At 33.9% G+C, this 17,951-nt stretch overlaps 1 protein-coding gene and 1 long non-coding RNA gene across 5 annotated transcripts in view; one reads left to right on the forward strand and one right to left on the reverse strand.

Moving 5' to 3' along the window:
• LOC113191597 (uncharacterized) overlaps positions 1-5,668 on the forward strand; it is a 44,827-nt gene extending 39,159 nt beyond the window's left edge. The window contains exon 4 of the long non-coding RNA XR_003301909.2: positions 5,038-5,668. This is a non-coding gene — a long non-coding RNA (uncharacterized LOC113191597). The remainder of the gene's footprint in view (positions 1-5,037) is intronic.
• The window catches only part of Cnksr2 (connector enhancer of kinase suppressor of Ras 2), a 262,226-nt gene that overhangs the window by 32,264 nt on the left and 212,011 nt on the right, over positions 1-17,951 (reverse strand). For all 4 annotated transcript variants that reach the window (XM_077794034.1, XM_077794033.1, XM_077794032.1 and 1 more), the window contains 2 exons: positions 12,104-12,204; positions 10,153-10,699 (listed from right to left, as the gene is read on the reverse strand). In XM_077794034.1, coding sequence (XP_077650160.1) covers positions 10,153-10,699; positions 12,104-12,204 — 648 coding nt within the window. The remainder of the gene's footprint in view (positions 1-10,152; positions 10,700-12,103; positions 12,205-17,951) is intronic.

Below are 17,951 nucleotides of genomic sequence, written 5' to 3' on the forward strand. Positions count from 1 at the left end.
AAAGCATTAAGAAAACAGCAGAAATGGTGGTAGTGGTGGTGGTGTAAAATTCAAGTTCTGTGATATCAAAGGCTATTTTCTCTCACCTAGAATCCCAAGGTATACGCTTTTAAATGTCTGTTTCATAAGTCACAGAATATACTCTAAAATTAGTTTATGGAGTTGTAGTGGGGCAAAAATAACAAAAATATCAAGGAAAAGAATATAGCAAAAAAAAAAAACCCAAAAAAGTCATGGGTGAGAAAATTAAGAAGTCTTAAAAGAACAGATCTTGAATAGAAGTCAATAGATTCTATGGATGATTTATAAAAATAAAAAGAGCATAATAAGAATATCAGACTTGAAATCATGGAAGATAGGGATTGTAAGCATAGAGCAATGTTAAAAACAAGACTTGAAATGTTAAGGTTCAAACTTCCCTAAGACAGACATTCAAAATATAGTACAATTTTCATTATTTGGCACTCTGCTAACATTCCCTATGTTAATTTTTATGTGTTTGTTTGTTTTTTGGGTACCAGGGATTGAACTCAGGGGCATTCAACCACTGAGTCACATCTGCGGCCCTATTTTGTATTTTATTTAGAGACAGGGTCTCATGGAATTGCTTAGCACCTTGCTTTTGCTGAAGCTGGCTTTGAACTCACTATCTTCCCCAGCTGCTGGGATTACAGGAGTGCATCACTGCTCCTGATGTTAATGTTTTTTTTTGTTTGTTTTTTTTTTCCGGATAGTTAAATTCCATGATGGTTATAAAATTAGGAAGCATTTTCTTAAAGAAATATTAATCTATGGTCAGTATAATATGATGTTCACTTCACGTTTTTGACATTTGATTAGTGGTAATCAGAACAGCTGAGTGACTTGAATGCTTATTCCTAAACCAAAGCTTAAGGAATGAGCCAAATCAGAAATAGCTCTTCAAGTGATCTCATATCTGATTCTAACCAGTCTTGTAAATGTTATGTAAGTGATAAGTACCTTAAAATGAAAACAGAATATCATGTTCCATCTAAAACAATTATAAATTGGTTACTAGGAAAAATTATTGTAACATTAAAGTAACAAAGATGCTACATATTTTGCATTATTTGCTGTTTCATGTTATCAAAAAGAAAGATCTATCTTATTTCTTAAAGATAATTTACAAATTTCTGTTGTAAGTAGACTTATGGAATAGCTAAGTATACTTCTAATATGACACCTAGCATGTAGTAAATAAATGCCTATTAAATGAATGAATACATACTTCAAACTAACTGGATGATATGTTGATACAGTAAATCATAAATAAAATACAGAAATTTAGTTTACATTTCAGTAGGATACATCTAAATATTGAAATGTCATAGCACCTATGATAGAGATATTAAATAATTCATAGCTCTGAAATGAATAAAAATTTGATAACTGAAACTGTTATTTTTAAGTATTCTAAAATTTCTGTAAAAGAACCCAGAAAGTTGATTTTTTTGTGTGTGTGTGGTTCTGGAGATTTTATTTTAAAAGTAAAAGTTTTAAAAAGGGGGCTGGAGATGTAGCTCTCCACATTGCCTAGCATGTGTGAAGCCTTGGGCTCAATTCCCAGTACCATAAACAAAATATATACAATTGGCACTTTTTCCTTATTGACACATTACTTGTGAGTATTGTCCCATTAATGGAAAAACTTCAAAATATAACATATTAAGCTATTAAGACCAGATATTTGGCCAAGATGTGCTTGTGGCTAAACATAAAAAGTCTGAGTGACCAGAGTAATGGAACTAGTGAGAAAACTAAAAAAATAAGAGAGAAAGATTTTTAATAGAAGGTTTAATGTTTAAAAACTTGAAGCCAAAATCCAAAGGCAAATTGATTGCCAGATAAGGGACTCTGAAACCATTTGTGAGTTTTGCTTTTTGGCTTTTTAAGAATATACTTGCAATGTTTTATTTTGTTTTTTCTTTCCTTTAGCTAACTGATAGACTCTAGCTTAGTTGTTGTCATCACAGAACTTTGGAATAAGCTTATAGTACTGAAAGATCTCCATAAAGAAAGCAAAAATTTATATGACATTGAAGACTTAAGCAAGAAGTTAGGAGAACTTCTGATGTATGAGTCTAGGGGATGTGTGTGTGGAGGTGTATATAAGAGTGCACAACAGTCATTGCCCTTTTTTCTCATGTTCCTGTCCATCATTTTTGAAAAGGCTAACTACTGCATTTTCTAGAGTATGGGACTGAGGCTGGGTTCTGAAGTGGTAAGTTATCTCACAACATTGCTATTTTTATTATAAACTATTTGCATCAAAAAATTTCAGAGAAAAAATAAATCAACTAGGTCATGCTTCACCCCCTTACTCACACTGAATCACAGGAAAAAGATATATGAGGAAAATGAATTTATGTAGTTGTATATGGACAGCATTCCTTTGTTTATTTTTATGTGGTGCTGAGGATTGAACCTAGGGCCTTCACATGTGTTAGGCAAGTGCTCTACCACTGAGCCACAACCTCAGCCCCCATAATTAACTTTTGACAGTAATCTTTGGAGGGTCAGAAGGTGAGAGGGTTTCTTTGTACTTTTATAATTGTATTATATACATATTATATATTCCTTTCTTTTGCAACAAGCACGCTATTATTACGAATTAAACAGCAAAAGAAAAATGGGGAAATTTATAAAATTTCCAATACATGTTGCATGGTACAATCCTATTATATCTGAACATGCTATCTCCTAGCAGGTGGTAATCATAAGTGGTGAATTTTCTATGACAAGGAACAAATATGAGGCATTTGGGACCATCAGCTTTCTGTGGCAAGGGTGAACAAAGCAAAAGGAGAATGAAGTTAGGATAGGTTCTTATATAATATGCTATAAGGTATGTCACTGAGAAACTGTCAATAAACTATTACTGAACTGAAAAAAAGTGATTTGCTTTTTTGATGTGTGAAAATAGGAACAGATAACAGTATGGCTAAATCTGATCTTCTGTCTTGGTAAAAAAAATGTAAATTATAACTTGTCTTACCTATGCTAGGGAGGGACTGTTATCCTTTTATATGAGCTTTAATTCTTATTTAGCCACATTTTCTGCTGGTGTGATTATAGCATATAGCATCTAGAATTTTTCTTTTACCATTAATATCTGGGTTCATTACTTATCAACAGTTCTGAGATTATTTTTCTGACTGAGGCAGGGCTATTGGTTATTTGCTAAAGTACAAAGTTGCAATTTTAACACTTTTTAAAAACTAATTAAGATGAAGCTAGGTGATGGACGACTTCCAAGGGAGAACTAAGGCTGTGAACCAAACATTGGTAGTGAGTTGAGTCACCCTTCTTTCCACAGGGAAAAGATTTTGGTAGGAAGAACAAACAACCTATGGACGCTGGAAGATCTGGCTTCTAACTGGTTCATGACAATGAACTAATCATTTCAGATGTCATATTTTTGTGGCCTTCATCTTTGAAATTGGAGTAAAATAGTACAATTATTTCAACTATAGAGAATATGACTATAAAAGAGCCACAATACAAAGATTAGTAATTCTAATTATTAGCATCTCAGCACAAAGAGGGTATGCTGAGCACATACAGTCCTGGCTAGCCGTTTCCAAAATACCTAAAATTAAGAATTCTGCAATGTTTTGATTCCTGTTTTATGTTGCATAATGGATAAACAATAACTTTAGCTCTATTATATAATAAAATAGATAAGAAATTAGGAAGAAAGGGGGTTAGCTATTATACTTTCATTCACTTATTCACTCAGTACTGTCTGGCCTACTTTAGGTTATATATTATTTTAGGCCTTGGGTATAAGACAGGAATAAAACCCCTGCTCTTAAGAAGCTTATATTATGGTGGGTAGAGGGTAGAGATGGAAAATAAACCAGTGAATAATATTTGATATTATATATATATAGTGATAAAGCTGGGAAAAATATAAAGCAGAATACCATACCAAAGCACAAATGGTGGTGATGGTGGTGAGGGGTTGCATCTGGATCACACTGGGTTGTGAGGGAAGGACTCTAATGGGAAGATATTTGAACTGAGACTAGAATGGCATGATCTATAAATAACTATTTAAATAAATACATATTATAAGGTGATTTACATTAGGAATACAAGTTTCTTTTGAGTTCCCATATATCCAAAGTCAAAAAGGAAAGGAGTAGTGATAAGAAAGTGAAACAAGTGACATTTCTAATTCAGTTTGTAGACAACAGCTAATGTACAAAATTGCTGTTCTTTCATCATTTTTATCTATAAAAACAGTCATTCACATAGTTTAAGTCAATGTCTGAAACTAAGCAATGATAGGTCATGTAGTCAAGTAAACATTAGTGAGGTTTGCCAGGCCTAATAGTTATTTAAGTATTGTAACTGCCCTCTTTGCCTAAATTCAAATCTACATAAAATCTACATACAACCACATAATTATAACACTTGTTGGATGATTTACAATGTGTCAGATATGGACACTAAGTGCTCTCTGGCATTGCCTCATTTAGTCCTCACACAACCTCAAATGGTAGGTACTATTACCATCTGATTTAACAATGAAGATATTGAGGTATAGAGGTATTAAATAACTTGATCATTCATCCCACTTGTAAGTGGCAGAGTGACAAAGCAAGAATTTAAACTGAGGAATGTCTTCAGAGATTGTACTCTAAGCTATGATAATTTATTGTTTATAGAAAACATACTTTTTCATTTATAAGGCAACAATAATTATATCAAACATGTTATATTTTCAGGGTTACATAATATTCACCTTTTAAAAATATATCTAGTATTTTAGTAGCACCAAGACTTTGAAATGAGGTGACATGATCTGGGGCATGTGCTTGCATGTACATATTAAAAAAAATGAGACAATGCTTAAACAAATATACTTAAAGACATAAAAATACACAACAATAGAGCTCCTCATACAGAAAGTAATGACAAAACGTTTTAGTACATTTATTTTATGACCTTGTGAATGGTTCAAGTGTAATCTAAACTATTAGTAATCATTCAATTTCCCTTGACATATAGGCATGGTCATATGGAACAACCCTGGCCAGTGATATCTGGGAATACGCCTGCTGGAGGGATCTAGACAAAGTTGCCCTTGATGTTACAAAAAGGACTAATAATAAAGTCTGGTCTTTGGCTTTTTGGATGCTGTCTTATGAGAAATGATGTGTGGAACTGTTGGCATTAAAAAACTTAACTGAGATTTCTGACATTTAGAGAGCCATGAAATTTACCCTAGAATAGTCCCATCTCTGAACTTCCTATAAGTTAATGACTTTCCTCATCAATTGAGAGAGGTGTGATTTAAAAAATCCAGACTCTAAGCAATATAAGAATTATATCAAATCCTCTGTGTTTAATGGCTCTCTAACAGTAATTTTTTCAAAATGACAATATGATATTAAGAGAATATTTACTGCTTTCTAGATTTTTTTCTGCATTTTTCTTTATATATATGTTAATTACATAACTAGTCAAGGATGGCACCTTAAACTTCATAAAAGTGACATATTTAAGGTTTTCTGCCATTTATTCTGACTTTATCACATGCCTTTTTATTCCCATTGTTATATCCCTCTTCATTCATGTACTCCCTTTAAACTTGAACTAGAGTTTTAGATATTATTGATTATACTCTTCCAATTTCTTTGTATTGTGTACAGTTTACTTTGAAAATAAAAAAAATGATGAAAAGTGCTGCAGTATTTTTATTTATTTTCAACTTGTTCATTACCCCCTTCAACAGTTTCATATTCTGAGAATATGAAACTTATCCTTGCCCATACATCTCCTATCTGAATGTTGTTAAAAATAAAATTCATGGATTTTTAGAAAATTTTCAGGAAATTACTCTAGGACCATTTACAATGATTCAAGTGGATTAATGTATGTTTTTCTGCACCATATTGGCCGTCATAATTATCCAGCCTCTTTGCCTAGATAATTTCAGATATTAGGATACTGAATATTAGCTCTTAAGTTATCAGTGGTATTCAAAGAATGTTAGATTTTGAAATATCACTTTAAAATATATTTCTCAGCAGATATTATTTTGAGAACATTAGCAATAGTTTATCCAGGTAACCAAATGTGTCTAGCAGCTACAAAGTAATAGATTTATCCCTCTCTAACCCCTCAAAAAAGACCTAGATTTTGCTTTAAATTGCTAAGCCCAAGCTAAATATCTACATAAATTAAGTGAGAAGACTGGTAGGTAATCTCCAAGGCAATGGGAAAAGAGAAAATTATAACTTCATTGAGTAAACGAAGACACCAAGAATGTATGGCTAGAAAAGAGTACCCTTATAACTGCCAAGGGGCACATCAGTAGGATTAAGGGATAAAGCTTTTGAAAAACTCATCTAAATTGCCTATTATGGCAAGGGAAAGAGAGAGATATTAAGACAACTTCAAGTTGTATTAACCAAAATAGTATTTTAGTGTTATGGCAGATGATTTCTAAATGAAACATATCTTTTTATTTTGTCTTATACTTTTATGATTTTTATCCCTTGAAAGTTGCATAGGCTGACATAATTAATAATTTAACAAAGGTATTATAAGGCCTACACCTCAATAGCTTTGAAACTGCTAATTGGGATAATAGGAAATTACTTGTCTTTTCCCAAATGCCAGTGAAGTAGGTCAAGATAATTAATATGCAAGCTGACTTTTCAGTCAAAGGAAAACAAGAGAAGTCTCATCTGTGTACTTTTAGTACCATCCATTTCAGACTAAAATGAGTTCAGCCTGAGAAAAATCACAGTATGACTCAGTTAAATAATTGAATTTTTAAATAAGACAAAAGATAGTTCAACCATGAGAACACAGATTGAAGTCTGTTTAAGGAGGACTAAATTTACACTTCATAAGCACAGCCAAATTCCACATCCATAAGGAAACTGAAAAACATCCAGGGCATCATTTTAGGTATATCTTGCTTCTTAGATTATTTGTAAACTTGTAAGCACCATATAATATGTGCCATATTATATAAGGTAAGATGAAATATAAATGATAATAAATGGCTTTGGTTGATGACATAATTCTTCATCCTTAAGGTATAAGAAGGCCATATTTTTAGGTTCTCTTCCATTACTCCTTTTGCCCACTTGCTTGATGGTTCCTATTTTTAACTTTATGGCAAACTGAGAAAAATGTTTGAAGCTAGAGACATTAAACTTATTACCTCTGTATGTTTGTACTTGAGTACAAATTTACTTTAGTAGGGTCAAATCGAATGCTGGCCTTGAGCAGGACAGTTAGTAACACACTGCTGTTAGACCTTGATTTTTTTTAAGTACCAGTTTCCTGCCAACCTGTGTGGTGGCACAGTGAGTGCACTGCACTGGAGAGAGTGCATGTAAGTCTGAGGCTGATGTAATGGCCACAACTTCATTCCTGTGTATAAGTTTTGCTCTACTGGAATAACACCAAGCAGCCTGATTTGAATAAGCAGCCTGCTCATTTACTCCTAATGGCCAATCCAGGTGAGTCAATACTATGGCACCCTTAAACTAGACCTTAGTCTTTTGAAAACACTGATTATAAACGTACTGGTTCGCAAATGAAAAGTTCATCAAATTGTATACTCCTGAATATTAGAAATAACAATGCAAAACCATGATTAGAAAGGCGAACATGCATTTCATCAAATAAGAAACATCTTCCAGGCAAGCATGAAATGCAACTCTGCTGAGAACAGTTTGAAATACACTGAGACATCAAGAGGCACAATTTATGGAAAAATACCCAGAAAGCAATGGGGCCTCAACAATAGTGCACAGTCACTTCCAAAAAAGCTGAACTGACTGAAATAGCAAGAATTGTCCCATAATATTGAATTGTAAAGAAAAATGTGCAATACCAAATTTACTGACACACTTACTATGGCTATTCTACCTTATCACATTTATTCTGCAAAGAGAACCCACTAAAAATGATGGACAGTACCAAATAACTACTCACTTAATTCACCTGGAACCTGAAAAAAATCCTCACCTACTTAGGGGTGCACCTGTATGGCTAACAATCTATCTAATCTACAAAACAATAAAAAAGAGGCTCTAGAAGAAATTGAAAGCTATCTAAATAGAGATGCTCTGTGGGCTACTGGAATTTGGAAGGAATGGCAGGTATGGTGCCATGTTTTCCTTTTGTGTCCTAGATATATTTGCTTCTAGTCCTTTCCAACACAATGACCAGGATGAATGGCTAAATACCTCACTTATTCATAAAAAAGATGGCATCGGTGACTCTGCTTGTAGGAATGATGGAATGTTTTCTAAACAGAATTCTCTATTTCAGGGGGCTGTGCTAGTTTCAACACAGTTTAACACAGCTGAGATAAAGTATTTTATACAATATTTTTAGAGTTAACAAACCTCACATACTTAGTCATAGCCATTATGCAGCAACTGGATGACAACTGAAATAAAATTTTGAATTCAATTTTAGAAAGCAGTTCATTGATTTTGTAAACATTAGAATATTAAATATGTATTATTGCCAGAACTCCTATAGAGGCCTAGCATGACTCCTAAATATTTTTTACAAGAGTCTTCCATAATCTCTGATAGATGTGAATGTTGGGAAGGCTTGGCAGGTAGTAGATGGTAATTACTTTTTTAAAAAGAATTAGCACATTACTTTTTAAATTTATTTTTTAATGTGGTACTGAGGATTGAACCCAGTGCCTCATGCATGCGAGGCAAACGCTCTACCACTGAGCTACAACCCCAGCCTGGTAATTACTTTTTCTACACCAATAGTATACTTTTTATAATATTTCTCATGGATATGATGGCTAAAATATATTTCTCATGGAAAGTACCTAAGCCTGTAAATTTTATTACAAGCAATTCTTGTACTTGTTGTAGAAGATATAAAATCCCCATTAAATAATACAATGCAAGATCCATACCATAAAAGAAGGTCTACTACATTTTCTTGTCAATAATCTTCAAAGTGGCTCTCATATTAAAGGAGTCAAGCTTCACATTAACATGAGGCTTTTGCCTTATTGGTAATTTGAGAGCTTTGAGTTGTTTTTTCCAATTACAATGAAGAACTAACATGAAGTCCTTCGTACTTGTAAAATGGGTTAAAGGCTATTTTCTGTTTGTATCCATCAAAAAAGAGAAGTCTAATGCCCTAAGGGAACCAAATGAGTAACTCATTTCATAACCACTGGCTCTAATCATCTACACTAATCGGCTCAGATTGCATTTTGAATAGAGATGCAAGTGGTAGCATATTTCTCTTACACATTCAGGATTTATAGCCAAACCTAGATTTTCTAACAAAAACAACTGAGTTATACCCTTAAACTAACCTGAGTTTCTGGAGCAGTGTATGATGTTAGGTATAAACAGATGCTTGGTATAGCATACTGGATAAAGAACTTGATACTTGGGAAACATAATCTTAATCTCAACAAGACAGAGGGTTACTTGATTGGCTTCTCTCTCTTCAGAGTTGAGTTCATATAAATTGAGCATTGTAATCAACATATATACCAAGAAAGCACATGGATGCTTTTGGTAAATTGGTTTCTAGAAAGAAATACAACTATTTGGAGTTGACAGAAATGCTATGTGACATCTCTCCTTGGAAAAATTGTCTTTTGCACTTTTCCTTTAAATCTGATAGTGAAAAAGGAAGATATATACATGTGTAGGTATGGTTGGGTGTATATGTGCATAAGTATTTACTTATTTAACCAGGGCTCTACTAACATCCTGTTTGAAGCATTTATAGTTTCTTAACCCAAACTCAGGGGGTAATCAGTGTGGACCAATGGGATGATGCATGCAAGTGAGAAGAAACAGGGTAAGAGAAGGAAGAAAAAGAAATGAATACTATTAACCTTAAAAGGCAATAGGTAGTTGGGAGAAAAAAATTTTTTGCTCCATCTCTGTGTGTCCTGGGATAAAACTTCATTCTTCATTATATATAATTTTTCCCAAAGTTACTTAAGTTATGGAAGTAGGACATGAAGGGGGACCTGACTTCTTTTTCAGCAAGATCATTATTTTAAGAAAAAGGGAAACAATTCTATTTTCCTCAAACAACAAGTTTGAAAAGTTTAGGCCTTTGTATACACAGGCTAAGAATCTCCATAAACATACTTACTTTTTTCTCCTATGTTTTCCCCTGCTGCTTCCCCTTCTTCCTCCTCTTCTTCCTCCTCTTCCTCCACCTCTGGGGGTTGCACATCATCCTGTGGGTCACAGGCACTAACCGGAGCATTCAGACAGCAGTGGTTGAACCCACTATCTCGAGGCAGAGTAAAACTTCGAGGCTTGCCCCCATTGCCATTTAGCACTTGCATCCTCTCACTCTCGGCCAAGGGGTATGGCCCATAGTGATCCTGTAGGTGGCACTTCTGAGTTGGAAGGGTGGATTGCCGCCTGTGCTCAGGGGAGATGGCTGCAGAATCAGAGAAGACGGAATCCTCCAGGGGCAGAGTCTGAAGATAGTGTAAGCCTGAACTTGTTAGTGGTGTCTCAATTAAATCCTGCCAGGAGCGGCGCTGACTGGCTGTCTTGCGAATGGGGGACACTGCACTGCTCCCGGTTACCTCCTGGCGAAACTCCTCATGAGAAGACTGAGACTGAGAGGTCTCTGTGGAGGAAAGCCGGCTGTGTTTTGCTTCCACATAAGGACTGGCACAACTCATCTGTGGAAAAGAGCCTCTGATCAATCTCCACAGAAATAAAAGACCACTTGGAGCACCAAGGAACACTTTAGAATTTTACCAAGGAATATTTAAGTGAATAGATTCTTACACTGTCATGTAATTACTAAGAAAATTGGTAGATATCCCAAGGTTAGGCCCCAACTTATAGTTTAAGAGACAGACTTGTATGTCTTAACATGGAGCTATACAAGGTTCTTATGAAAAATCTGACATTTCAACGGAAAATTTCACCATAATGAAAGTATGAGAAAATGTGAGTGAGAAATATTCAGCAACTAAAACAAACACAGTTTTAAAATATACATTTGGAAATCCTGAAGTTTTGTCTGAAGATTCACATTTTTGGATTTTATGTAGCTTGGGGGTGAAGGCAAGGAGAGAGGCTTTTGGGTATAAGAACATGTTGCCCATAAACAGACTATACACTTCCTCTTCTTCACAGATGAAATGTCTGTTCCTATGGGTGCCACAGAAAAGATGTCTTATTTTCTATGGAGTTAAAAATGTAGGCAGGATGAGATTATACCTTGTTGGGGATTAGCATTTGCCTTGAATATAGACAATATATGGTAAATAAGCTCAAAATAAAAATGAAATATTTTTTATTTGTGGTGTTTAAAGTTTCAGAATTCTGGAGCATCATATAAACATGTATATTAAACAGACCCCATTGTTATCAAAAAAGCTATATGCCAAACATTATAAATAAATAAATAAATAAATTTTTTTTTTTGGTGGTGCTGGGGATCAAATCCAACCCAGGGCTTTACACATGTTAGGCAAGTGCTCTGTCACTGAGCTATACCCCAAATCTATAATACTATTTTCTATCAGTTACTTGTAAAGGATATAAAAATGAACTTCACTAGTGTATAGTAGATAAGGTCAATTTTATATCTTTTGTTAAGAAAACTTTTTTTGTGTTGATATCTCCATGAATGCTACTCTGACACAGTGTATGCTCTTAATAAAATTGGTCACATATTCTTCCTTCCTGGAATTTCTGGCAATGTTTTTTCTTTGTAAATTTGTTGGCAGTCAACCACTGAACCACATCCCTGGCCTTTTATTATATTTTATTTAGAGACAGGGTCTTGCTGAGTTGCTAAGTGCCTTGCTAAGTTGCTGAGGCTGGCTTTGAACTCTCAAGCCTCCTGTCTCAGCCTCCCAAGCTGTAGGGATTACAGGCATGTGCCACCATGCCTGGCTCTTTGCAAACTTAAAACTATTTTCCTTACTGATTTTAGACCCTCTTTTTTTCATTTTTCCAAAGAAACCCAAAGGTTGACATGAAATTTGCTACACAATTTTTAAACATATAAAGAGATGTTTCTTGTCGAAGAATCTGGTGATATATTAAGTATACTTGTATTGTTAACTTACAGAAGGAGGCCGTGGGTATGTGTCATAGGGTGGAGGAGGACTGTCTTGTTTTGGTGTTGATGGAGTATCTGCTTCTTCCTTGTCACTCTCACTCCAGTAATCTGGAAATTCACACACATGGATATATGGACATTCTATTAAATGTTTCTAATTATATTTTTCAGAAATGTACCTTACCATTTAACAGAAAGAAATTTAAATTCCATTCCAATACCATACTCCTGAGCACTCCCCTACCCTAGTCATCAACTTCCATTTGTTGGGTTTTGAAGAGGAAGGAAGAGCAAAATTACCTAATTCTAACCTGCTTTCAAAGCAAGTGTTTAGACACAGCCATCATTAATGGATTTAAGAAAAGACACTCTGTAAGCCAAATCAGGTTTAGTGTGCCTTTGCATCTAGACAAAATTATTATGAAGCTTCAATTAATAATTGATATTACATGATACTTCTTCAAAGGTTTATCATTTTATTTTAGAGATTAATACTCAAAGAAAAGCAATACATATACTGTTGTGGATCTCTACAGATATAAACAGCTCCAAAAATAATGTTCTCAATTCTTTTCTTTGGCTTCAATTCACTGGTTATCTAACTATCACTGTTTTTAGAGTCATGCTGACATGAATCCGTAACACCACACTCCCACCTCTCTTTGGAAACACATGGCAAGCCCTGATCCTTGCCAAATGGAAATGGGCAAATCTACTGATGTGGTTACAGTTCCAAACTTCCAGAACGATTTAAAAGGGTAGAAAACGTAAGCCACTAGAGAAAGTGACTTGGCAGACCTCAAACAAAAGGGAAAGAGAACAATTCTCTGAGCTATACATTAGTAAAGTTAAATCAAATGCAGCAACAAAGTCAATAATCAGAAACTATTCCACTAATATCTCAGCCACCCTATAGCTGATGGGGTAATTCTTTTGTGATTTATCAGAAAAAACCAGAAGTGTTACCCATGTCAATTTCAGATAATAAGAATCAGCCACCCCATAACTGATGGGTTAATGTTTTGTGATTTACTGGGGAAAAAACCCAAAGTGTTACCCGTGTCAATTTCAGATACTAAGAGAACAGGCATTAAAACAAAAAGATTCCTTAATATCATGAAAATTTAAATCATAAAAAATTCCAAGGTTTAACTAATATTCAGATTTAGGTGAAAAGTCACAGTATCCTTTTTTTTCCATAGAAACCCTTCTCTTCCCAGGAATTCTCACATTATAATATTTTCATATATATTTTCCCTCTGGTGCTCATTAATAAAAATAAGTACAGCTAACATTTATTGAGAAATTATTGTGTGTTAATAGAAGTAATGATTTGAACCAGGAAATTGCCTTGCCTTAAAACTCCAAGGACTGTTTCTGAGACTCTTTCATTTAATATAGTAGAAGAGTTTGCTAGGGAGTATACTGATAATCATTTAAATGCTCTACCCCCTTCTGATTTATAACTCTGACCACTACAAATAGCAATGAAGACTGGGAATAAAAGATGTCCATTATATTCAGGCTTTAAAACATAAGGACACTGACAATTCTATTTCTATCTTAATTTTTCCTTTGAATAAAAGGTAGGAAATGACTAGTTAATCTAAATTTTATATCTGTTTTTTACCATTAAAAAACAATGGAAATAATGGCCAGTGCCAGCCAGTATACTAAGTCTTCCTTCAAAAATGCCCAGAAATTTTTGCCCAGAAATAGGACCAGCAAACACTGGTGGAAAAAGCATAACCTATATACTCAGGCAGGTATAGGTTGAATTCTTGGCTAGACACTTATTTTTTAAAAATTTGTTCTTATTAGTTGTACATGATATTTGACATATTATACATACATGGGGCATAACTTCCCATTCTTCTGGTTGTTCAAGTGGAATTACATTGTTCATGTATTCATAATGCACATAGGAAAGTAATATCTGATACATTCTACTATCTTTCCTATTCCCATTCTCCCTCCCTTCCCTTCATCTCCCTTTGTCTAATCCAAAGTACTTCTAATCTTCCCTAAGTTTGCTTATAATCTATAAAATGGGGTCTAATAATAACTTTCCCTTTAGAGTTGTGTGTCAGGGATACTGAATAAGATAATGTAAATTCAAGTGCCTTGTACCTTGAGGACTCTCAACATATATTAGGTCCCTTTATTTTTTTAGATGTATTTGAAGGTAGCATGCCAGGACAGTCTGAGCCAGATTATACAGGTGATAAATGCCTGGTGGTCATCTTCTCAGGCATTGCTGTCTTTTTTTTTTCCTTATAGCAAGTTCCAGTGATGAAAACTAAAATCTGGAGCCCTGGGTTATGGGAGGATGGTTTTATGAGAGCCTGAAATCCAACTGGAAAGTCAGTGCTAGAGGTGAAGGGAGTGAGCAACCCTTCCACACAAAGCAGTGGGCTTGCCAAGATCACTCCACCCTTCCCACTATTCCAGGAACTCTGGCTCAATTTCTCCTTGATGTTTACCTTGATACCTTGAAGCCTTAAGGAGAAAATATCTCAAGTGGTCCTTATTAGTACACTGAAGAGGAGATGATCAGCATTTTATCCAGGGCTCTATAGCTGTCATTATGAGTGACAAAGATTTCAGGAAGTTCCCTCTCTACTTTTTCTCTTCAGCTAAATTAGGAAGAATTCTAATCCACTATTTCATATAATTCTTGGTTTATTAAGAAGCATCACTGATCTAAACTTTTCTTGGGTGCCTTAGAAAAGGCTGAAATACCACTTTGCAAGTTAACTTCTTTTCTTACACTAAGTGGTGTGTGTTTGAGAGAGCAATTCCAGAGAAGAAGCTACACAGAAAATTTAGTTAGTCTTTTTGTGTTTGTGTGGAAAATCAGGAGCATACCATAGCATAAAGGCTTAAACTAGTCTGATTTTTATTCTAGGATAAATTATCTTTGTAGCTTTCTACATAGCATCAAATAAATGGATATTTCAACATCCTTACAATGACATATAATTTTATAAATAATCATGAATAAACAGTGACATCACTAGAAGAGGAAAACTTCCACTTTACTTTTGCATGTTGACATAAAAGGATAATTTTAAATTGAAATTTTCATTTAAAACTATCAAAGAAACATATTTCATTCATTTTTATGTGGTCAAATAATTATGAATACCTTATATATGACTGAAAACTATCTGACTTGAAGCTGGAAAAAAATGGAAAAATTACCAACAAATCATGATTAGCCAAATTGTTATTTTGGTTGAATTTAGTGTAACCCTGTTTTCTCTTAACTACAAATATGAGTACTCAAAGAAAACCCTACAGCCTTCACATTTTTGTAAGTAAAGACAAATTCATTAAACTTTAAGTTAATAAAGAGTCACGTAAAAGTTACACTAGATATTTAAATAGAAAAAGTGGCAGTTGTTTCTTTGCATCTTGGTGAAATATTTCTAAACTTCAAGGAGCTATATTTTATTTTAAAAATTTAATATAAATATTTATTTAAAATATTAATAGAAATATAAAATCAAAATTATACATATTTATAGGTTGCCTCGCGATGTTTCAAATACATATGTGTGTGTATGTAATGTTTAAATAAGGTTAAACATCTACCTCTTCAAACATCATTTCTTTAGAATAAAATATTTAAACTCCTTTCTTCTAGCTTTTTGAAATATTCAATATCATTATCTACAGTCTTCCTACTGTACAATAGCATACCCAACTTATTTCTATCTAACTATAATAGTACCTATTAATCATCCTCTACCTCAATTCTGCACATCCTCTGGCAGTTACCACTCTACTCTCAACTACAAAAGAGCTGTATTTTGTATGAAGCTTAACTTCAATACTGAGAATGGTAATCAGGTGTTAGCTATCAAATTACTACAGAAGTGTGGAGTAGACATGTGCATGTATTAGTTTTCTATGTACAATATCATGATACCCTAATTATGAATAAGACAGGGAGTCTACTATGGTTCTGACATATGTTAAAGTACCTTAGGACCATATACTTTATGTGAAAATTGAAATTACTTCAAAGATTCTGGTCGTACTGCATTAGCAAAAAAAGACTTAAATTGTAACTCTTAGCTTCTGCCTATAATTTCTACCACACTTCAGTAGGCATTAAAATATATACTTACATGATTGATCAGGGCAGCATGAACCCACAGAATACTTTTTGTAACCTGTGTATGTAATATAACTTACCAGATCTTTCATTTTTAATGAAATTTGGTTATATAAATACTGAATACAAAGAAAATCCACTGAAATAAAGACTATGCTCAGCTTTAAATAATGTCCAATAATAAAATAATGGACATCAAGCCCAAAATTCCAAGTTTACTTATTTATGTAAATTGATATTTTTACTACATTACCCACACTTCCTTTTAAATTTTTTTTGTAGATGGACACAATACCTTTATTTTATTTATTTATGTGGTTCTGAGGATAGAAGCCAGTGCCTCACATATGCTAGGTGAGTGCTCTACAACTGAACCACAATCCCAGCTCTACCCACACTTCTAATTCTTATGTTTAAAAAAAGGAAAAAATCTATAAACACCTTTAAAGAACTATTTTATGCCTTTTAAAGAAGTGTGGTACTTTTTTCAGTACTCTTATCTCAAATTTAGGTCTATAAATTACAATGAAGCATGAAAGTGAAAAACAAACTTATAATCACTAAGATGTCTTTTCCCCCCCTGTACTGTTGATTGAACCTGGGACCTTGATCATGCTAGGCAAGGTTTATACCACTGAGCTACATCCCCAGGCCAAGACATGTGCTTTAATAACTTGTCTGTCACTTCATAGTCTTGACTTAGATTTGCCTGTGTAGATTAATTTGATGGAGATAGTTTCTATATTATTTGTGAAATTATACATGCTGCTTTCACTCCCTGGAATATTTTAATTCCTTCCTTTAGTCAATATCCTTCTCATCTTTCAAGACCCAGTTCAGAAAATAGAGCCAATATAAAGTTTTTCCTCATTCTCTTCCTGGAAGGACACACATTAGCCTCGTTCCATGGAACTTGATTTGTACTTTATTATATTTCACTTTCTATATTGCACTAAGACTATCTTTTCTACCAGAATGCAATGTAATTTCAGGTAGGATGGGTGCCTATTTCATCCTTACATTATTAAGAGTGCTAGTTGAGGGTCTTGTACAGAAGTACTTAATATTGAATAAAATATATTCTTTCCCTCTCTACTGCTGGCTTTAAATCATGTTCACTGACCATTTTTTTTCCCCAGAAAAGCATTTCCACATCAACTGCACATCCTTCTCGGCACTTATGAAAAAAATATTTGTAACCCCTCAGTAATTTTTTATTAGCAGTATACTATGCAAAATTTAGTACTTATTTGGATTTTGTGGTTCTCCTTAGTTTTTCTTAACTAATTTCAAGAATGAATTTTGTAAGTCCTCAATAAGATGAAAAATTCCCCTTGGGAGAAACCATGCCTTGCTAATTATTTGAGATCTCCCTGACCTAATTCCTCACCCTCACTAATCTGACAATCTCCATTCCCTCACCCTGTCACTCAAACCAAGGGCTGGCAAACTTTGGTCTATAGGTCATGTATTGACCCTCTGCCTGCTTTCACATAGCCTATTAAGATCAATATATTTTTGTACAATTTAAATGGCTAAAAAATAAACCATAAGAAGAATATATTTCAACGTATGAAAAATGATATAGAATTCAAATCTTAGAGTTCATAAAGAAACTTTATTGGCACACAGCCATACTCATTAATGTGTCTTTGCTTTCATGTATTATAATAGCAGAGTTGAATAGCTACAACAGAAACTGAGTATGGCCCTCAAAGCTCAAAATATAATT

Source organism: Urocitellus parryii, chromosome X, assembly GCF_045843805.1.
Source record: "Urocitellus parryii isolate mUroPar1 chromosome X, mUroPar1.hap1, whole genome shotgun sequence".
NCBI lineage: Eukaryota > Metazoa > Chordata > Mammalia > Rodentia > Sciuridae > Urocitellus > Urocitellus parryii.